This window comes from Hemitrygon akajei, chromosome 1, assembly GCF_048418815.1.
Source record: "Hemitrygon akajei chromosome 1, sHemAka1.3, whole genome shotgun sequence".
NCBI lineage: Eukaryota > Metazoa > Chordata > Chondrichthyes > Myliobatiformes > Dasyatidae > Hemitrygon > Hemitrygon akajei.
The window spans coordinates 55,397,847-55,422,033 of NC_133124.1; the positions used below are offsets into that span (position 1 = coordinate 55,397,847).

The following is a 24,187-nucleotide window of genomic DNA, read 5'->3' on the forward strand; positions in this document are numbered from 1 at the left end:
TTCATAGAAGAATTAAAAGGTTAATTATTTTCTAAATAGTCCTGCTTGGTGACTCAATAATATCAGTGCCAGACTCCGGAGCGAAGGTTCCCGAGTTCAAATCCAAGTCAGGCTGAGTGTTGAGCTAGCAAATCGGCCTCGTAAAAACATGAATAGCTTCCTACGGAAACACCGTCAAAAAGACGGGGCTCCGATAACTCCACTGCCGAGTTAAGGGCTGATGCTTCTTCTTATTATTTTCTAAATGGAGAGGCGCAAATGGACTTGGAAGACCTTGTGCAAGATTTCTTGAAGGTTAATTTGCAGGTTGAGCCTATGGTGAGGAAGGCAAACGCAATGTTGGCATTCATTTCAACAGGACTGGAATATAAAGCAAGGATGTAATATTGAAACTTTATAAAGCCCTGGTAAGGAATCACTTGGAGTATTGTGAGCAAGTTTGTGTCCCTTATCTTAGAAAAGATGTACTGAAACTGAAGAGGGTTCAAAGGAGGTTCACAAAAATGATTCCAGAATTGAATGGCTTGTCATATGAAGAGTGTTTAATGGCTCTGGGCCTGTGTTCATTAGAATTCAGAAGAGTGAGGGATGACCTCATTGAAACCTATCAAATGGTAAAAGGCATTGATAGAGTGGATGTGGAAAGGGTATTTTCTATGGTGGGAGAGTCTAAGACCAGAGGACACAGCCTCAGACTAGAGGGGCAATCTTTTAGAATGGAGATGAGGAGGAATTTCTTTAGTCAGAGAGTGGGAATCTGTGGAATTCTTTGCCACAGGCAGCTGTGGAGGCCAAGTTTTTGTGTATATTTAAGTCAGAGGTTGATAGATTCTTGATTTGTCAGGGCAAGAAGGAACACAGGCAGAAGGCAGGAGATTGGGGTTGAGAGGAAAATTAAATCAGCCATGATTAAATGGTGGAGCAGACTCGATGGGCTAAATGGCCTAATTCTGCTTCTTTATTTTGTCGTCTTAAGCAAACTTTCAACCAATTAGGGAAATAAATTCAGGCTTAATTGATGCAAATAAACCCATCATACAGCAAGCCTGATAAACAAGTCTAATAAATCTGATGTTTATCATCATGTTATTGTTTCAATTCAATTTGGGAGCAGATTCACAAATACAAAAAAAATCAGAAATCAGTTGTATTGGCAATAGAAGTATGAAATAATACAGCATCTACAACTGAGAATTGTAAGTAAAAGGAAATTTGTCAGCAAAGTATTGGAAAGTAATATATAACAGCACCCCAAACCTAAAATGTTGGGTGACAGCTGAAATTTAGAAAGTATCATAAGCTTATAATTCTAAATAACACCAATGTAAATTACTTTATTGGAAACATTCTGCACTGTAGTTAATTTAAGATGTTAATGTTTAGTTCAAAATCAAATCAAAGGAAGTTAGATGTTAAATACTCAAAAATTGTATTTTACTCTACACAGAAAGAAGAAAAAGGTGCTAACAATTAAATCAATACAAATAATAAATTCACAGATAAACATTTGGATTAAAGTTAGTAAGTAAAGGACCAATAAACTATTCTTTAAACAAGCACACAAAATACAGGGAAAAATACACCATTCTTATGATGGATGAGAATACAAACTGTATTCATGGCGAAACTTTGAGGGGTAAAATAAAAGGACATAAGTTCACTATCCAACTGGCAGCAGTAAAATAACAGAACAACATATTTTTTCCATTTCCTGAGAATGGCAGAAGCCTACATGTTTGAAAAGTGGTGATGAATCTACAGTATATGGAGGACTGTTTTCTCAACAATATGCTCCACAATCAAAAAATGTTCAGGATGTCTAAACTAACTAATGGCCTAGATTTAATTAACAGCCTAAAATTGTTTTGGTAGTGATCAAAATCTACAACAGTTCAATGGATTGGTAAAAAAATTTACAACATGAAAAAAGTTCACAAATCACTACCCAAAATTTTGAGATACAGAATAAAGCTTCTCTCAAAACGAGACAGAAAAAATAGTAAGTAAACAGTTTTTCCTAACTCACATTTCTTGATGAACACACAGATGATACACGTTCTCATTACAGAAAATTGTTATACTGTTCTCTAGAAATATGATGCTACCCCCAGCTGTTACATGGGGTTGCCTGAATGGGGAAAAGACATGACACTTGCCATGGAATATGAGACACAACTGCATAATTAGGCTACTTGTCCATTGAGTCTCCTACACCAAGCAATTATAGCTACTTTTTAAACCCCTTTCTCCCACCTTCTCTCTGTAACTCTTACCAATCAAGAACCTATCAATCTTCAACTTAAGTACACACAATTACTTGACCCCACATTTCTCTATTTTGTATACCATCTTCCACTTCCAACTCTCCCAACCCTGTCCAAGTCCTTCTGGAGACTTCCTGCCTCTGCAACACCATCAGTTCCTCCACATCTGCAAGTCTAATTAATGAATTTAGCCACAATCCCATCAGCATAAGAAAATGTTGAAGTTTATGCAGAATTGCTAAATAACCTGCAAATTCAGCACCAACATAGAACTCTAACAAATAACAAGCAAGGAAGCAAAATTACAATTTATAGATCAGTTTTTCAGGTATTGGTGGACAGAACCAAATTTTGGCATTTTAAATGAGCACATCATCGTAATGTAAAGAAAATTTGTTTAGGCAATTACTATTCACAGATAAAAAGAAATTTTGTTTTCAGGCCAAATGATTTAGTAAGTACTATTCACACCTTAGTTTCTATTAAACTAAGTTCAAATTTAGGTTCATTCGAATTATTGACAGAAGAAATAAGAGAGAAACACTAAATGTGTTGTATTTGGATTTTCAGGATTTTTTTGATAAAGTCCATATCAAAAGTTACTGTGCAAAATTAATGTAAATAGGAACGGAGGCAATATACTGGCATGGTCTGAAAATTGGTTGCCAGACCACAAATAATAAAAAAATGACTTTTTCATACCGGAAGGCAGTGATAATTGAAGTATCACAGGGATCAGTGCTTGAGCCTAAGCTACTCACAACTTGTAACAATCATATAGATAAGGAAACAATGTAATTATTTCCAAGTTGGCCAATGAAGCTTGGTAGAATGATGAATTGTGAAGGCGATGCTGAGTCTCCAAGGCAACAGAGAAAAACTGACCAAGTGGGTCACTAACATAGATAAACGGGACAGAGCCTTCACAAGTTCCTTGGTTTGCTCCCCACTTTGGCAGAAAATAGGAAGGCCACGGATTAATAAATGATGATAAATTTGGGTATGTACAAAAGGTATCTGGCTAACTTTTGTACAGCTATCACTGAAACAAATATGCAAGAGTGGCAAACAGTTCAGGCAACAAATTAGATGCTGGACTTCACTACAAGAGGTTTGAATACAAGAACACAGATGTCCCTTTACAAAAGTAGAGCCCTGGTGAGACCATACCTGGTGTATTTTGCTCAGTTCTGCTCACAATACCAAAAGGAAGGAAAATCTTACGACGTAGTAATTGCCATGAAACACTATTGAATTAATTCCGAACATCATGGAATTTTGTAAAAAAAGACTGGACTGACAAGGCATAATCCGATATATATTGTGTGCAGCAGAGGCCAAAATAAACCACATTTCTCCCTTTTACTTCTACCAATTTTATTGTCAATAAAAATCCTAGTAGATTTGCCAAACACCATTTTCTTTTCATAAATCTATGTTGATTTTCTAATCTCATTAATATTTTCCAAAGTGTTCTGTCATCATACCCTTTATAAATAGAGACTCAACAAAATTACAAAACTCTGACACAGCTTGACAGTTTAGGTGCAAATAGAACATCTTTGATTGTAAAATATTGGAGCAGAATTAGGTCATTTGGTCCATCGAGTCTGTTCTGACATTCTATCATGGATGATCCATTTTTTCTCTCAATTCTAATCTCCTGCCTTCTCCCCGCATCCCTTCATGCCCTAACTAATCAAGATTCTATCAACCTCTGGCTAAAGAAATTCCTTCTCATCTGCATTCTAAAATGATATCACTCTATCCATGAGGCTACGTCCTCTGGTTTTACTCTCCCACCAGAGGAAACATCCTCTCCATATCCACTCTATCAAGGCCTTTCAACATTCAATAGGTTTCAAAGAGGTCACCCCTCATTTTTCTGGGTTCCAGTGAGTTGAGGCCCGGAGCCAGCAAACGCTCCGGATATGATAAAATTTTCAATGCTGGAATCTTTTTCAAGAACAAGAGAAAATCTGCAGATGCTGGAAATTCAAGCAACACCACACTAAATGCTGGAGGAACTCAGCAGACCAGGTAGAACCTCTTTTGAACACTCTCCAATGTAAGCACATCCTTTCTTAGATAAGGGGCCCGAAACTGTTCACAATACTCCAAGTAAGGCCTCACTGTTGCTTTATAAAGCCTCAATATTATATCCTTGCTTTTATATTCTAGTCCTCTTGAAATGAATGCTAATATCGCATTTGCTTTCTTCATCACCAACTCAACCTGCAAATTAACCTTTAAAGAATCCTGCACGAGGACCCCCAAGTTCCATTGCACCTCAGATTTTTGAATTTTCTTTTCATTTTGAAATAGTCAACCCTTTCATTTCTACTACCAAAATGCATGACCGTACACTTCCTACACTGTATTCCATCTGCCACTTCTTGCCCATTCTCCTAATCTGTCCAAATCCTTCTGTAGCCTCTCTACTTCCTCAAAACTAGCTGTCCCTCTACCTCTTTGTATCATCTGCAAACTTGGCCACAAAGCCATCAGTTCCATCATCCAAATCATTGATATATAATGCACAAAGTAACAGTCCCAACATAAACTCCTGTGGAACAGCACTAGTTACCGGCAGCCAACCAGAAAAGGCTCCTTTTATTACCACTCTTTCCCTCCTGCCAATCAGCCACTGTTCAATCCATGCTAGTGTATTTCCTGTAAATACCATAGGGTTTTCACTTATTAACGAGCCTCATGCGACGCAACGTCAAAGGACTTCTGAAAATACAAGTATACAACATCAACCAATTATCCTTGGTCAATCCTGGTTGGTATTTCTTCAAAGATTTCCAACAAATTTCTCAGGCAAGATTTTCCCCTTGATGAAACCATGCTGACTACAACATATTTTATCATGTGCCTCCAAGTACCCCAAAACCACATCCTTAACAAATCAACTCCAACAGCTTCCCAACCAGAGGTCAGACTGATTCTTGAAAGTTCATTACTAATGCCTCCACAATCTTTTCAACCACCTCTTTCAGAACCCTGGGTTGTAAACCATTTAGTCCAGGTGACTTATCTAACTTCAGATCTTCCAGTTTCCCAAGAAATTTCTCCCTAGTAAGGCAACGTCACATACTTCTGCCCTCTGACACTCTCAAACTTGCAACACACTGCTAGCATTTCCACAGAGACTAATGCAAAGAAGACTAATACTAGTGTACAAGATGGTGAGAGGCATTGATCTTGTGGATAGTTAAGAGACTTTTTCCCAGGGCTGAAATGGTTGCCACAAGAGGACACAGGTTTAAAGTGCTAGGGAGTAGATATAGAGGAGATGTCAGGGGTAAGTTTTTTTTACTCAGAGAGTGGTGAGTGTGTGGAATGGGCTGCCGGCAACTGTGCTGGAGGCGGATACAATAGGGTCTTTTAAGAGACTTTTGGAGCTCAGAAAAATTTAGGGCTATAGGTAAGCCTAGTAATTTCTATGGTAAGGACATGTTTGGCACAACTTTGTGGGCTGAGGGCCTGAATTGTGCAGTAGGTTTTCTATGTTTCTAAAATACTTATTTCGTTCTTCCATAATTTCCTTGTCCCCCATTACAAACTTTCCAGCATAATTTTCCAGCCATCCAAAATCCATTTTCACCTCTCCTTTACACGTCATCTATCTGAACAAACTTTTGGTATCTTCTTTAAAATTAATGGCTAGTTTACCTTCGTATTCCACCTTTTCTCTCTTTATATCTTTTTTAGTTGCCATCTGATTCTTAAAAGTTTTACAATCTTCTAACTTCCCACCAATTTTTGCTCTATTATATACCCTTTCTTTAGCTTTTATATTGGCTTCAGTTTCTCTCGTCAGTCACAGTTGTGTAATCCTGCCTTTAGACTACTACTTCTTAACGACATTATGGCCTGCTTGGACCTCGAAAAAATTCATTATTCAGTTCTTAATTCGGATCTAAAGTTCCATAAGGTCTGGGGACCTTTTATCGAGTACTTTCATAACCTTCCTCTTGACTAGGGTTTTTTTTTTCGTTTTTTTTCTTCTTTTCGGTCCCTTGCTTTCAGCTCCCTTTTTTTTCTGGTAGCAGACATTATTATCCTCTGTTGCTAAGTGTATTCACAGTCTGGGAGTTTGACTGTCCGGACTTATACCCTTTATACTGTGTGGTGATTGGTCTGGAGTTGTTGTTTTTTTCTTGTGTTGTGGGGCTTGGGGAGGACACTAAGCTCACTTGTCTTTAATTTAGGTGCTTTTTTGTTAAATTCTCTTCCTTTGTAGCATATTGTTATTGTATGCTTAATCTTGCACTGTATTAATGCTCCTCATTGGGATTTGGGGTTTTTAATTTTGTAAAATGTTTTGAAAAACTAATTTTAAAAAAATTTTTTTTAAAAAAAAGAATACTACTTCTTTGCAATGTATATATCCTGTGCCTACGAATTGCTCCCAGAAATTCTAGCCATTGCTGCTCTGGCATCATCCCTGTAAGTGGTCCCTTCCAATCAACTTTGGCCACCTCTCATCCCTCTGTAAATCCCTTTACATCCCTATAATATTGACACATCTGATTTTAGCTCCTTCCTCTCAAATTGTAGGGTGAATTCTATCATATTACGATCACTTTCCCCTAAAGGTTCCTTTACCTCAAGTTCTCTAATCCATTCCGGTTCACTGCGCAACACCTAATCCAGAGTAGCTGATCCCCTGGTGGGTTCAACCACAAGCTGATCTAAAAAGCCATCTCACAGGCATTCTACAAATTCTCCCCTCTTGGGATCCAGCATCAACCTGATTTTTCCAATCTACCTACATATTGAAATCCCTCATGACTATTGTAACATTACCCTTTTAACATACATTTTCTATCTCCCACTGTAATTTGTAGATCACAGTCTTACTACTGCTTGGGGATCTGTCATACATGCCAATCTATAACTGTGCTACAAGTTCATCCATCTTATTCTGTGTACTATATGCATTCAAATATAACACTTCCAGCCCGCTGTTCACCCTTTTTGACTTTGTCTGCCTTTTACATTCAACTCATCCCATTGTCTGCGACTTCGCCCCATCATCAGCGTCTCCCTGCTAGCAGTCTCACTACAGGCATCCTCTGTTTGTAAACCAACCACCCCATCTTCAGCACAATCACTCCAGTTCCCATCCCTGTGCCAAACTAATTTAAAACCTCCCAAGCAGCTCTAACAAACCCGCCCACAAGGATATTGGTCTCCCTTGGGTTCAGGTGTAATCTGTCGTAGAATCAAGGAATCATCAATTCAGGATGTGGGTTCAGACATGGACAAAGAAAGATTTATCCACCCAAATAGCAAACTCTAAGAATTCTGATCACAGAAGGCTGATGAGATTAGGAGAAAATTATCTTACTATCTAGATTTCTAGAAATAAAAGTCAAAGTAAATGGGAAGACGGCAGGAATATAACACTGAAATACAGAATCAGTCAGAATTGTATTGAATGGCTTACTTATGTTCCTATTTTCTATGCCAAAACATCAATAGACATCCCTACTTCTGATTTTATGATGGAAAGGTTAGTTATAGAACATTGAAGCTGATGAAGATAAATAGATCTAACACTCCTGCAGTCTTGCCCTGAAGCTCATGATTGACGATCAACCACAAAGTAATGCTTCAACCATAGGAATGTTATTTTTCTTTCTTTTTCAGTGCTTTCAGCTTTACTAGTCTCTTGATGTTGTCAGCAACTATTAGCACCCTTCTTTTGAAATTTATCTCTTGGGTGAATATTTGGACAAAGCAGGAATAAATTCTGCAGCAAAACCCAAACTTGGTATTGGTGAACAAATTATTGGTAAGTGCTAATTGATAACTATTAATAACACCTTTCATCATTTTGATGAGCAAGAATAAAATAGTAGACTGGGCAGGAATTAGCCAGTTTAAATTTAGCAAACACACAAAATACTGGAGAAACTCAGCAAGTCGGCATCTTTGGAGAGGCATAAACAGTTGATGTTTCAGGCCAAAACACTTCATCAGGACTCTGTAATGAGCCCCAATGAAGAATCTCGGCCTGAAATGGCAACTGTATACTCCCCCCCTCTAGTTCAGTGAGACCGTCTCTCACAGCTCCCCCTCTGTGATATATGCTGCTGCTTCCTCTGACTCGTCACACCTATCAACTTCTAGCTTGTTATCCTTCCCCTCCTCCATCTTCATATTCTGGCATTATCCCCTTCCTTTCCAGTACTGATGAAGGGTTTTGTCACAAAAACAACTGTTTATTCATTTTCATAGATGCTGCCTAACCTACTGAGTTGCTCCAGCATTTTGAGTGTTGCAGCATCTGCAGAATCTTGTTTTACGATTTGCTGATCCACTGCGAAATTTTTTGAGGTGCGTCTACCCTAAATAATTTAAAATCCTCTTCAAAAGTTGTTTAGTGAGACCCTCTCTCACTGCTCCCCCTCGATGATCTCTGCTGCCCTCTGACTCTTTGCACCTGTCACCTTCTAGCAAGTTCCCTTCCCCCCTCACCTTTCTATTCTGACTTCTTCACCCTTCACTTCCAATCCTGATGAAGTTTCTTAGCCTGAAACAACGACTCTTTGTTCATTTTCATAGATGCTGCCTGACCTGCTGCTGAGTTCTTCCAGTATTTTTTTGTGTTGCTCAATATTTTCAGTATCTATATAATTTGTGTTGTAGTTTGAATTTGAATTATAGCTCTGAGCACAACATGCCTAAGCAATTTTCCAATTTAGCCATTGTACTAATGGACTGGAAGCGCCTGTAGGTACTGGAGTGTACGTTTTCAGTAAACTCAATCCTCAATCTTTTGGATAAAGAGGACGACCAATTTATTTTGTATGAATAGAGACAGACGAAGATCCTCTTCTGTGCACCCAATTTACCCCATCATATCCAAGAAAAAGAGAAATATGCTCAAAAAGTGTTCTAAATATAACAATAAATACATAAAACAATTTAAATACCACTGAATATATTGATGATTACAAGCAGTTACCAGCATAAAAACTACATTGCAGCTGTGTAAACAAAGATCACTCTTTTAATAATAGCAGCTGCAATGTTACACAAGGAGCCAGTTGACGTACATGGTCTGAATATTCACTGTATTTTACACAGGTTCCCAAGTGTGTACACGTATACAGATATTTGCTCGCCAACATTTTAAATGGAGCCTGGGAACAACTTCATAAGTAGGCAGGTCCACAAATTGCATATGAATGGCTAAAGAGAACATAATGCCCTCTAGTAGAAATGATATTTTCCTTGTTATGTCCAATATATTCCTATATTCTTCGTTATAGCCAGTGTTCTCAACACTTTCATGCTAGGATGCATAATGAGTCAAGCTGGTTGAATATTGATTTCTGTGATGCATTTGGGCTCATGTGGAAGCAAATCTGGCTTGGCCACCTGTCACTTCTGGCTGAATACGGTAATGAATACTTCCACATTCATGCTGGGTCTGTCATTAGGGATAAGAATATTCTTAGATCTCGTGCATCCATTTCTTCTTGTATAATTGTCTTCCACTTCATTCAGAATAAAACGTGACAGAATTATAAGGATCTGATCTGTGACTACATAGCCACGTGAACTGCATGGCAAGCACATGTAGCCCAGTATTGCAGCTTCATCAAATTTGCATCTGTTTTAAAGCTTCTCTCCCCCAATTTTCTGGTGCTGCTCTCTGCATGCCCTTCTGGACTCTCCAATGAACTTGGATCAATCACTGACTTGATTGCAATTGGACTAACTGATGCTGCAAACAAGACTCAGAGGTGGTGTTACAGAGACGCTACTGGTAATGAACATTGAAGATCTCCCACTGAGTGCATTTTATGCCCTTTTAACAAATGGTGTTCAACATGGAAGAGCTCTGTTTTATGAGTTGAAGAAATATGATCACCAGGAAGACGTCTCCTTGACCATGGCTGACCTGACACTGTGAGACTTCATGGGATCCAAAATCAAAGTTGAAGGTCACAGGTCTATTCCCTGCAGTCACATTCCACCTCTGCTGGGTGAAGTCCATAAGGTCATAAGATATAGTGGCAGCAGCAGGCCACTCAGCCCATCGAGTCTGTTCTGCCACTCAATCATGGGCTGATCCAATTCTTCTAGTCATCCACACTCTCCTGCTTTCATCCCATACCCTTTGATGCCCTGGCTAATCAAGAACCCGTCTATCTCTGCCTTATATACACCCAATAACTTGACCTCCACAGCCGCTTGTGGCAACAAATTCCACAGATTTACCACCCTCTGACTAAAGTAATTTCTCCGCATCTGTGTTCTAAAAGGGCGCCCTTTAATCCTGAAGTGGTGCCCGCTTGTCCTAGAATCCCCTACCACGGGAAATAACTTTGCCATATCCAATCTGTTCAGACCTCTTAACATTCGGAATGCTTCTATGAGATACCCCCTCATTCTCCTAAATTCGAGGGAATGCAGCCCAAGAAGTGCCAGACGTTCTTCGTACGGTAACCCTTTCATTCCTGGAATCATTCTTGTGAATCTTCTCTGAACCCTCTCCAATATCAGTGTATCCTTTCTAAAATAAGGAGCTCAAAACTGCACACAATACTCCAAGTGTGGTCTCACGAGTGCCTTATAGAGCCTCAGCATCACATCCCTTCTCATTTATTCTATACCTCTAGAAGTGAATGCCAACATTACATTCGCCTTCTTCAAACCGACTCAACCTGGAGGTTAGCCTTTAGGGTATCTTGCACGAGGACTCAAAAGTTCCTTTGCATCTCTGCACTTTGAATTTCTCCCCATCTAAATAATAGTTGCTCATTTATTTCTTCCACCAAAGTGCATGACAATATACTTTCCAACATTGTATTTCACTTGCCTCTTCTTTGCCCATTCCCCTAAACTATCCAAATCTTTCTGCAGGCTCTCTGTTTCCTCAACACTACCCACTCCTCCACCTATCTTTGTATCATCGGCAAATTTAGCCACAGATCCATTAATACCATAGTCCAAATCATTGACATACATCGTAAAAAGCCGCGGTCCCAACACCAACCCCTGTTGGTAACTGGCAGCCAGCCAGAATAGGATCCCTTTATTCCCACTCCATTTTCTGCTGACCAGCCAATGCTCCACCCATGCTAGTAACTTCCCTGTAATTTCATGGGCACTTATCCTGCTCAGCAGCCTCATGTGCGGCAGCTTGTCAAAGGCCTTCAGCAAATCCAAGTACACCAGGTCTATTATATCTCCTTTATCTATCCTACTTGTAATTTCCTCAAAGTATTGCAGTAGATTTGTCAGGCAGGATTTTCCTTTTGGAAACCATGCTGGCTTTGGCCTATCTTGTCATGTGTCTCCAGGTACTCCATAATCTCATCCCTAACAATTGATTCCAACAACGTCCCAACCACCGACGTCAGGCTAACAAGTCTATAGTTTCCCTTCTGCTGCCTCCCACCCATCTTAAATAGTGGAGTAACAAGTCTTGTGGCAAACTAGAAATTCTCAAGAAGAGAAATAGCCTCGTGCATTTAGCATGCCATTTGCAAGGTATGATTTTATGAGACAACTGTCATCCTTTTTTAAAATATTTTGACTATAGGGCAGCTTTTTCTATTTATATGACAGTCCCTGCAGATCAGCCTGAGAACCATTGCACTGACAAGATCAATGTCGAATGGTCTATCAATCTGTGGTAACTGCAAGATACCACAGATTGGGACATTTATAGTGAAGGGGCATGCATCCAGGAATTACACCAAACAAATACAATTTTTGAAGTGTCACTGTAAGCAAATAATGGCATTAGAATAAATGAGAAGAATAATCTCTGTTGCACCATAATCATCATTAACTATGAAGGCTTGAAAGAATTGCTAGCTAAAATGAGTAGCTAAATTCGGTTGAGACTATTAGTCAAAGTGAAACACCAGAGATTCAAGGATATATTTCAAAATAAAGAATATATTACAACAAAAGAAAACACCACAGAGAAATAACACTAGTCATAAGCAAAGAAAAAAATTCAAGGTAGAATTGTACATAGATAGCATTTTAAAAAATAACTGAAAGATAAGGAAGAATTACTTTACAAGATAAAGCTTGAGAGAAATGTAAAACAGGCAATAAGAGTTTCTACAGTTCTTTTTCAAACCCCCTCCCCCACTCAACCCCTCTCATTTTCAAAAGCTAACAAAATGAGCAAAACAAGTCTTGGGAACAAATACTAAATACTAAAAAAAAAAGCCAGTCCTTCATTATTGAGGATACAAGTAACAACAATGAAACAACTGTAAAAAGGGAACAGAATGGGAGAAATAGAAGGCATCAATCACTTGTACTGGGCAAATCGTTGGAGCTGTGGGTTGACAATTGTCTGGGTCCTGATGGTTGATACATTGGGTTTAATTCTGCACAATTCTCTAATTCACGGCAAGTGCTGTTAGTTTGGAAAATACAAAAGGTAACTGTTGGGAATTTAGTGGAAAAAGACAACACAGTAAGCTACAGTGCAATTAGTTTATTAGCTACTATACTGAAAATACCAGAAGCCATTTTAAAAGCATTATAGCAGAGCACTTAATGCTCCTTCATTGCTTTAAGGAAGGTAAATTGTATTTGATCAATATAGGCTTTGTGGTTACAGAAGTTCCTGGTGTAAAAACATAAGCTCATGGCTTGGTAGGTAGTCAGTTCCATTTTTAATTATACGGGGCAACACCTCTGCCCGCCAAGGTAGACGCGATCCGTCACTTTGTCCTGCCCAACACAGTCAAAGGCCTGCAGGAGTTCGTTGGTATGGTGAACTTCTACCACCGTTTCCTCCCCTCAGCAGCCCGTATCATGTGCCCTTTGTACACCCTGATGTCGGGTAAAGGCAAGGACATTACTTGGGAGTAATGTCAAAGGAGGCCGCAGCCACTTTCGTTAAAGCCAAGGAAGCCTTGGCAGATGCCACGATGCTGGTGCACCCCAGACCGGGCGTTCCGACCGCCCTCATAGTGCATGCATCTGACACAGCAGTCGGTGGGGTGCTGGAGCAATTCATCGAAGGGAGCTGGCAAACCCTGGTGTTCTTCAGCAAGCACCTACGACCAACCGAACTCAAGTACAGTGCTTTCGACCAGGAGCTGTTGGCACTGTATCTGGCAATCCAGCATTTCAGGTACTTCTTAGAGGGCAGGCCATTCACCACGTTCACGGACCACAAACCGTTGACCTTCGTGTTCACGAAGGTGTCCGATCCCTGGTCGGCTTGCCAGCAGCGACATCTGTCCTACATCTCCGAGTACATGATGGACATCCAGCATGTCTCGGGTACGGACAACGTCGTGGCGGACACACTCTCCAGACCAGCTGTCCAGGCCCTGTCCCTGGGGGTGGACTATACAGCACTGGCGGAGGCGCAGCAGGCAGACGACGAGATGCCCAGCTATAGGACTGCAGTCTCCGGTTTGCAGCTGCAAGACTTTCTCGTAGGCCCAGGTGATAGGACCCTCCTGTGTGACGTGGCTACCGGCCAACCTCGCCCCATCGTCCCGGCAGCCTGGAGGTGGCGAGTTTTCAACTCCATACACGGTTTGGCGCACCCATCTATCAGGACAACCGTCCAGCTCGTCTCCAGCAAGTTCGCGTGGCACGGACTTCGCAAGCAGGTCAGTGAATGGGCCAGAACGTGCGCGCAGTGCCAAACAGCCAAGGTGCAGTGGCACACTAAAGCCCCGCCGCAGCAGTTCAAACCCACCCACCGGAGGTTCAACCACCTTCATGTGGATATCGTGGGCCCCCTACCAGTGTCCCGAAGAGCGTGGTACCTCCTAACTATGGTAGACCGGTTCACGAGGTGGCCAGAGGCGGTCCCGCTCACCGACACAACTGCCGATTCCTGCGCCCGAGCACTGATTGCAACCTGGGTAGCGCACTTCGGGGTACCGGCCCACATTGCCTCCGACAGAGGCGCCCAGTTCACCTCCAGCCTGTGGTTGGCTGTGGCCAGCCTGTTGGGAACGCAGCTACACCACACTACTGCCTACCACCCATAGTCGAACGGACTGGTGGAACGCTTCCACCGTCTCTTGAAGTTGGCTCTCATGGTCCGCCTGAGAGGACCTAACTGGGTGGACGAGCTTCCCTGGGTCCTGCTTGGAATTCGCACAGCGCCCAAAGAGGATCTGCACGCCTCGTCGGCCGAGTTGGTGTACGGCGCACCCCTGGCCATCCCGGGAGAGTTCATACCAGCCCCAAGGGGGCAAGAGGAAGAACCCGCAGCAGTCCTGGACAGGCTACGCGAAAGGCTCGGCAACCTGGCCCCCGTATCGACTTCACAGCACGGACGGACCCCGACCCATGTACCCAAGGACCTGCAGAACTGTAAGTTTGTGTTTGTATGAAGGGGCGGAAACCGGGCACCGCTACAGCGGCTGTACGAGGGGCCGTTCAGGGTGATCAACAACAACGGGTCCACGTACGTTCTGGACATTGGGGGGAAAGAGGAGGTTTTCACAGTGGACAGACTCAAACCAGCCAATGTGGACTTGGCGCAGCCAGTCGAGGTTCAGACACCGCGGCACAGAAGCAGACCTCCCAAACAGAGGCTGATCCAGACTGTGGACATTGGAGGGTGTATCGCCGGTTCTGGGGGGGGTTATGTGGCGACCCACTTACTGCGCAGGCGAACCGGCTCACAAATAGCCAGCACGCGGGGAGAGACTTTGGTAATGCACCTCTGACGTCATTTCCGCCCGGAGAGGAAAGACGCTAGGGATTAAATGCCAGCGCCGCGAAGTTTGAATAAACTAGTCTCGAAATGACTTACCGACTGCGTGTCATTGTCTCTAGCTCTGTATGTAGTACATCGCTACAGCATGTACATCGAAATAGTGTGAAGTGTATCGCTCACATTAACAACTAACACGACCTAAATATATACTGGGGGCAGCATGCAAGTTTGGCCCCCATTCCAGCACCAACATAGCATGCCCACAATGCTCAAAGCAACACATAACACAGAAAAACAATACAAAACAGACACAACAAGCACCAAAACAACAGAAACACAGGTCCTGTTCTTTCCTTGCACTCATCCACTCATGCACATAAACAGTTCTCCAACCCCATGACAGGCTATCTTCAGCCTCCGGTGGACTTACAGTTTCACAGACATTGGATTCACATCGGACTCAAAGCTCCGGCCACCAGGCCTCAATGTCTGATCAATCTTTGGGCTTCAATCTTCAACATATATTCCAGGACTTGCCGATGATGATGAATGAAGACACTTCATGAGGACCCCAAACACCAGGCCTCGAATGTCAGACTCTCCAAAGACAGGATCCCGAACACTAGCCGGAACTCCAGTCTCACTGACTCACACACATAGGGGCCACTGGCCCACATGCCTCTTGCCCATATAGAATCTACCAATAACTCAGAGCTGGGGGAGGTGGGTGGAGTGGGGGGGATGTTGAGAAGACACCAACACATATCCTTGCTGGTCTGCCCGCCCAACATACACCCACGAATGCCCTTCGTCCCACATATGCATTGCTGGCATTTGAACACAGAGCGGAGACATAGGCTCCAACCTGACCTCTAATTTCCCCACAAGTCTGTCCTTGAACCATAACCTGACCTCTAACTCCACACTGTCCCTAATCCATCTCTATGAATTAAAAATCAACTAAAAAGACAACCAAGTCCAAGTCATGACCTCAACGAAGACCACAGCTTGATGCCATTTTGAGCAGAAGTAATACGAGAAGTGATTGATACGTTCATGACCTAATGTAGAAGAAGTCAATTTTAGGAAACCTAGCACATTTATTTTTCAACATAGTCCCCTCCTACATTTACACACTTAGTCCAGCAGTCGTGGAACATACGGATCTTGGATCTCCAGAAAGTGTCCACAGATGGGCGATTGATAAGTTTGTGGCCTGAAGTAGAAGGAGATGAGTTATACAGCTCTCGTTACATGTACATGCAGGTCATCTCTTTGAGTGATTATGCAGAAAGTTTGAAGTTAATAACTCATCTCCTTCTACCTTAGGCCACGAACTTATCAATCACCCCGATGAGTTATTAACTTCAAACTTTCTGCATAATCACTCAAAGAGTTGAACTGCATGTGCATTAAAGAGAGCTGTATAACTCATCTCCTTCTACCTTAGGCCACAAAATTCAGGTGTCCCCCCCCCCCCTTTACAAAGGTAGAGTGTTCCTATGAAACCTTTCTTAAGCCAAAATGGCATAAAGTGAAGAACCATTATATTATATGAGAAAAATTTTTGTAAAAGTGAAAATACTCTTTGTAATGCGAAAACAGGTTACTAATGTAGGTCTTTTGTAAAGGCAAAGTGGCGTAAAGAGAACATTCATAAAGCAGGGGATACATGTTATCAATCACTCCTGCTGTGGACACTTCCTGGAGGTCCAAGATCCGTATGCTCCATGACCACTGGACTAAGTGTGTAAATGTAGGAGGGGACTATGTTGAAAAATAAATGCGCTTGGTTTTCTGAAAATGACTCCTTCAACCTTGGGCTACGAACATATCAACCACCCCTCATATATTGTAACATAATGACTGACATATTGGCATGGTTTAGCTGGCTAACAGAAAACAGAATAGGCAAAGAAGTACCTTTGCTTCAAAAGCAACTTGCAGTAAATGAAGTGTCACTGTGAACATTTTACATTTTTATAAAAATGACCTGACTGAAATACCAACAACATGATTGCAAAATTTGATGAAGACTCAAAAGATACAGCAGATTTTTTTTTAAATGCAAGTTGAGAAGATGATATGGAATAAACAGATACATAGGTTAAGTGAACAGATACAGATCTGCAATTCAGAATATCCACTTTGGCTGGAAAAATAATGTACATTATCGAAACATATAGAGAAAGATCAAAGAGCATCAGTCTTAAAATCTAGAATGCAAGTGTAGCAAGTAATTAGGAAGGTTAATAATATTATCATTTATTCCTAGAAGAAATGAATAGAGAAGTAGATAAGTCATGATTCAATTAAGCTTTGGTGAGACCACATCTGGAATATATGTACAAAATCAGTACCCTACTTTAAGGTTGGACATTCATGCAGTGGAACATTTCGGAGAAGGTCAACTACACCAATGCCTGGAACAGCAAGTTGTCTTGAGGTTTGACAGGAAAGGCTAGTACATGTCAGAGTTAAGAATGAGAAAGAATTTATTGAAACACAAGACCGTGAGAGATGGAGGATATCAAGATGCTTCTTTTTGTGAAAAGATCTGGACAAAGGGGTTTGAAAATTAATCTCCAATATGGAAACTAGGTAAAATTATTTCTCTGAATAGAATCATGCACCTTTGAAATGGTCTTCCTCAAAAAGATGAGTTTTTACTCAATTTATTTTGATGATCTGAGCATAGCGGTAGGACCAACATTTATTTCACATCACTAGTACCCCTTGAGAAGGAGAGCCACATTCTTGAACTGTTACAATCATTCCAGCAAAGGTATTCCTATAGTGCTGTGGGGTAGCATTCTTCTCAAATTAGAATAAGTATTAAAGCATCAGAAAGGTACTGTCAGAATAACCTGGATTAGTAATTATTGTGTATTTTGTGGATCATACACATTACAGCCACTGTGCACTGGTTCTGAAGTAAATAAAAATTTAAGAGTTGTTGATAGATGTCAATCAAGTGGGTTGCTCTGTTTCTTCAGAATTGTTGGCACTGTACTCATCTGGGTAAGTAGACAGTATTCCATCAGACTCCAGGAGGTGTGCCTTACAGATGTTGGCTGAGATTATGGAATAAACTCAGGAAAAGTTTAAAGATCAAAATATATATATTCAAAATATATATATTTCCATAATGAAATTAACCTTGTTCAATGGTGAGAAGGGCTTTACCTGTGATAGACTGGTCATATCAATGATTTTTGTAGGTTTTCCATTCAAATGCTTTGGTGTTTCCATACCAAGCCATGATGCAATCAATCAATATATTCTCCACCACACATCTATAGAAATATATCAACATTGTAGAGGACATGCAAATCTTCACAAACTTCTACAAAAGTAGAGGCAATGCCATGCTTTCTTTGTAAAGGCAGTTACATACTGGACCCAGGACAGATCCCCTGAAATGATAACACTGAGGAATTTAAAGTCACTCTGCCCTTGGTCCCCTGACGAGAACTGACTCATGGACCTCCAAATTCCTCCTCCTGAAGTCAATAATCAGCACCCTGGTCTTACTGACATTGAGTAAGAGGTTATTGTTGTGACACCACTCAGCCAGATTATCAATCTGCCTCCTGACGTCACCCCTTCTGATTTTGCCAACAACAGTGATGTCATCAGCAAAGTTAAATATGGCATTGAAGCTGTGATTAGTCTCACAGCCATAAGTATAAAGTGAAAAAACAGCGAGTTAAGCTCACAGCCTTGTGCACTTGATGCAGATTGCAGAGATATTGTTGCCAATACCAACTGACTGGGATCTGCAAGTGAGGAAAATGAGGGTCCAGTTGCACAAGGAGGCACTGAGGCCAAGATCTTGAAACAGTGATAATACTGAATGCGTAGCTGTAGTCAATGAAAAGCATGCTATTGTATACATCTTCACTGTCCAGATATTCCAGGATTGAGTATGAAGAGCCAATGAAATGGCATCTGCTGTGGACCTGTTGTGATGGTAGAAGAAAATTGGAGCAGGCCCAAGCAGAGTCAGGCAGGAGTTGATGTGTTTCATCTCTAACCCCTCAAAGCACTTCATCACAGTGGATGCAAGTGCTAATGGAAGATGGTCATCAAGGCAGGTTACCACGTCTTTCTTAGGGTCTGGTATAATTGAAGCCTGCTTGAGCCCTTTTGAGGCAATAATTAACAGCAGGCAAATTTTGACTTGATGTCCTGAAAATTCATGGACTCTAGGGACCACTCCCTCTCTCCAAAATTAAATTGCTCCACCACCAATGGTGGATCTATTCTGCTGTTGTGACAGATTGTGTTGGAAGGGCCTGGTAAATGCTCAGAAGGAATGATTTCACAAATAAGACAATTAGGCTGTTGCTCAACCGGCCTGTTGGATAGTTCTCCCAATCTAGACACCAGTCCACAGATGTTTGCAGGAAGATTATAAGACATAGGAGCAGAATTAGGCTATTTGATCCATCAAGTCTGCTTTGCAATTGCATCAAGACATATCCATTTCCCTCTCAGCCCCATTCTCCTATCTTCTCTCTGTAATCTTTCTTCTCCGACTAATCAAGAACCTATCAACCTCCACCCAATGACATGGCCTCCACAGCCACCTGTGGCAACCAATTTCAGACTCACCACCTTCAGGGTAAAGAAATTCCTCCTCACCTCCATTCTAAATAGATGTCCCTCTATTCTGAGGTTGTGCTCTCTAGTCTGAGACTCCACCATATTTTGATACATCTTCTCCACATCCAGTCTACCTAGGCCTTCCAACATTCAATAGGTTTCAATGTGATCCCACTTAATTCTTCTGAATTCATGTGAGTAGAGGCCCAGAGGCATCAAACACTCCTCATATGACAGGCCTTTCAATCCTGGAATCATTTTTGTGAACCTCCTTTGAACCCTCTCCAAAGTCAACACATCTTTTTCTTAAGTAAGGAGCCCAAAACTTCTTACAATACTCCAAGTGAGGCCTCATCAGTGCTTCAGAAGGGCTTTACAAAGGTCAACTGGTCTAGGAGCAAATTCCCTTTTATCCCTACTCCTTAAGGGATTGGACTCCTGTACCAAGTGCTCACAGGACAACTTTTCTGACATGGTCACCACCATGCCAGGAATAACTTCTGGTAATTCAGTCTTAAACTGAATTACCATGGAACACAATTGGTTTCTAGTAACCAGATGGCACTGAGAGCTACAATTTCATGTTAAGAAAGGAACTCTAACTTGCCAATAACACTTAAATTAATCAAAGCTTGTCTTGGCGTAATACTCCTTGTAGGCGATTTAGAAAATGCCAGAACCCTTAAGGAGAGATTATATATACCATGGGGATTTTGGCAATTTCATCCACAACCCTTGACCACTTTTTTAAATTATTAGAAATAAAGTATTGATAAGCCTGAGAGAACTTTCAATCTACTCTGGAAAAAAATACTGTTTTTATTGCCTAATACAGCTCAATAAATAGTAAAGATGTGTGCAGGTCAAACCTTTCATGTACTTTTACTACTTTGCCTTTCTCCAATCATTTGTTAATTCCAGCATCTTTTCCTCAAACTTTTCTCTTAAATTCTTCAAAAATACGTCAACAAGTTTCTCACCAACTAGCTTAATTATTATTTCTTGAAGAAAAATAGCCATTCCCATGTGTTGGGATTCTTCTTTAAAAAAGGAAACTAGGAATAATTATGTTCAATGATCCTCATGAAATCAAATCCCATCTTTACAAAGCTAAAAGCATGACTTACAAAGCACAAAAGAAATGGAATATTTATATTTAGCATTAATACATTTGCCAAATACATTAAGTAACTGCAATTTTTATGCTACGTCTTCAAGCTGCTTTTAAACATTCTTTAGACAAATGCTTACCATTTACATTGATCTGTCCTGATGTACGAGGAACACCCACCAGTGTCACTGGGTATAGTCCAGATTCAGCAGGAAGAGAAAGAGCAGCTGGGAGAGATTCAAATTCAACACCAGTTACCAATAATCCCTATATTAAAAAAATCAGAGGGATGGAAAAGCTTCAGTAAGTGGAAGGATTAATTTAGAATGTTTTTCTGAATTTAAACATTTTCATTACAATATAATGACGTCACTGAAAGTCAATATTTTATGCGTAGATTTTGAAATATTCCACCAACTGAATTATATTTCTGAAACTAAAATCAGACCGGTCTGACAGGAATAGCTTTCAATTTTGTTACAAAACTTATTACAATTGACAAAATTGCACAAAATAATCATATTTAGGTTCATCATTACATTATCAAATCATTGTTAAATTGAAGTCACTCTAAATGCACCTCTTTTAAGTGATATTAGCAAATTTACTCCTCACTAAATGCTATTCAATAGTTCACTATGCCAGATCAGGCCCTATCCTCTACCCAAGAACACACACCCTGCATTGAACTTATCCAGAGGCAGAGACATAAATTAATCATTTCTCTGTATCCTAGAGTCCGACAAGATGCTGTTATCAAGAACATTCTCCCAGGAGGTGCAATGAGAAAGAGTGCTTGAAACACTCCTGATAGACTGTTAGCTAGCAGTTTTGCCAGCTTTAAATGCTGTGATTGTTTTTAATATTTCAATATCATAGATATTCAAAGATATTAATTCTAATAGAAGTAAACAAATTAGAACTTTAAAAATGTAAAATAATTAACTGGTAGAACACTTAAAAATTAAAAGCTTTAAAAAGGAAAGCAAATTAATTTCAAAAGCATAATTTCACTATATTTCCTATTCAAACCTCAACCCCTCTGAATTCACTGTCCTCAACTCTCTTTGCACCAATCCCAATTTTACTATCAAAACTATCCGACAGACTAACCTCTACCTTCTGTGGCCAGACAGCAACTCTCAGACACCTTATTTACCCTTCAAACAGATCCCCCACTAAGAAGCATCAGGCCATCGTCTCCCACATGATCATCAAGCTCATCACCTCTGGAGATCTCCCATCTACAACCACCACCCTCAGTTCCAATACCCCATACTGCTTGTTTCTACTTCTTACTCAAGACCAACAAACCTAAATGTCACAGTAGGCCCTTTGTTTCTGTCTGTTCCTTCTCCACTGAACTTGTGTCCGTATATTAGTATTTCATTTTGTCCTCCTTGGTTCAGTCACTTCCAACTCACATCTGTGACACTTAACATGGTCTCCATCACTTCAATCACTTTAAACTCACTGGCCCTGATAGCCCCGTCTCTTATACAGATGTTCAGTACCTATACATTCCTATCCCATATTAAATGGCCTTAAAGCTCACTGCTTTTTTCTGGACAACAAATTGGTTCTTACTCTCAAACAATTTATCTTTCAGCTCTCCCCACTTTCTCCAAACCCACAGGCCCTAGCTTGAGTATAGCTCTTCCCATTCGGTCACTTGTAAAAATGATATCCCCCGTTCCCATTTTCTCGGTCTCCATTGCATCGACCATTATCGATGGGGCCCTCACCAACATTTCATTCATTTCCCACACATTTGCCCTCACTCTATCCTCCTTCTACCATAACAGGGAAAGGATTCCCTTGCATTACCTACCACCCATGAGCCTCCATATGCAGCACATCATTTTCATTAACTTTCCCACCTACAATGAATCCTCCCACTAAGCACATCTTTGCCTCCCCCACCAGCCTCCTCCCCATTCTCTGCTCTCACTCTCACCTTAGCTCCATCCACCGCAAAGGGCAAGATTTCCCAGTGGACATCCATTTCAATTTGACTTCCCATTCCCAAATGTTGGTCCATATATTCCTCTACTGCTATGATGACACCATACTCAGGTTAGAAGAGCTACGTTTCAAATTACATCAGGGTAGCCTCCAAACTGATGACCTAAATATCAATTTCTCTAACTTCCAGTAATTTGTCTTCTCCCCTCCCACCCTCTTTTTCCAAACCCTGTACTGGTTCCCCTCTCACTCCTCCTCTTCACCTCACCTGTCCATCTAATGCTACTCCTCCTCCCCTTTCTCCCATAGTCCACTCTCCTGTCCTATCAGATTTCTTCAGCCCCTTAACTCTTCCAGCTATCATCTCCCAGCTTCTTATTTCATTCCCCCCTTCTCACCAAGTTTCACCATCTACCAGGTTGTACATCTTCCCCTCACCCCACCATCTTACTCTGGCTCTGTTTCCTTCCTCTCCAGTCCTGAAGCAGGGTCTCAGACCAAAGTAAATTGCTTTTTCCCCTCCATAGACACTGCTTAACTTGCTGAGTTCCTCTAGCATTTTATGTGTGTTGTGAACTTCACTACTACTTTGTTTCTCACATCTTTACCTTACAATCCCCATTGGCATCAAAAATACAAGGATACAAAACTCAATTTATGCATCAAACCAAGAGATATTTCTTCAATTGTTCCAGCAAGACCATTAAAAATACTGTATATTTCATGGGCTAGTGATGGCAGTGTAAAGTACAAACTTTCAAGATTAAGTTTGAAGGATGAATTAAAAAACACTAATGAAGGGACACAGTGGCAGAATGGGAAATGTAGTCAGAATTACATACATTTAGTGAATGTGAAAACAAGTACATGTCTGTACAGATGGATAATACTACAGACTAAATGCCCCACAATGCTTTTCATATTTTAGGCTTTTGCAAATAAAATGAAGTGAGGTGTTTTATGTTTAATGAGGCCCCGTAACACATTTTATTGAACTTCAAAACCTAAACACAAAATTCCGCTAAAAATCTTTATTTAATAACATCACATCAGATCAGCCTCAAAGTGAAACCCCATATGAAGGTCAGTGGTTGTGAATTATGTACGTTTCTCCCAAATACATTACCACACATTATTAATTTTTATGAACACTTACACAGACAAACAGGCAATACAAGCCAAACATATTAGTCATTATTCTTATTAGTCCTGACGAAGGGTCTCGGCCCGAAATGTCGACATGCTTCTTCCTATAGATGCTGCCTGGCCTGCTGCATTCCACCAGCATTTTGTGTGTGTTGCTAGTCATTATTCTTCTTTACTTTTCAATCATGTACAAGAACTGACATGTAACATGTTAACATTTTAAATTGCCTCCTGCAATCACCCACTGCAAAGTTTCCCACTCACTCACCCAACTATCTACTTACATTATGTAAGCAAAGATTTCTTTTAAAGACCCATTTATTTTTTTACTAAACCATACTAAAGTTCAAATTTAAAATCTGGTAAACTGAAAATAAATGCTGCCAAATTCAAGCAGAATCATGG

At 40.8% G+C, this 24,187-nt stretch overlaps 1 protein-coding gene across 4 annotated transcripts in view; it reads right to left on the reverse strand.

Annotated features, from left to right (window-relative positions):
* trappc9 (trafficking protein particle complex subunit 9) overlaps window positions 1–24,187 on the reverse strand; it is a 535,810-nt gene that overhangs the window by 423,412 nt on the left and 88,211 nt on the right. For all 4 annotated transcript variants that reach the window (XM_073043422.1, XM_073043433.1, XM_073043451.1 and 1 more), the window contains one exon: window positions 20,812–20,938. In XM_073043422.1, coding sequence (XP_072899523.1) covers window positions 20,812–20,938 — 127 coding nt within the window. The remainder of the gene's footprint in view (window positions 1–20,811; window positions 20,939–24,187) is intronic.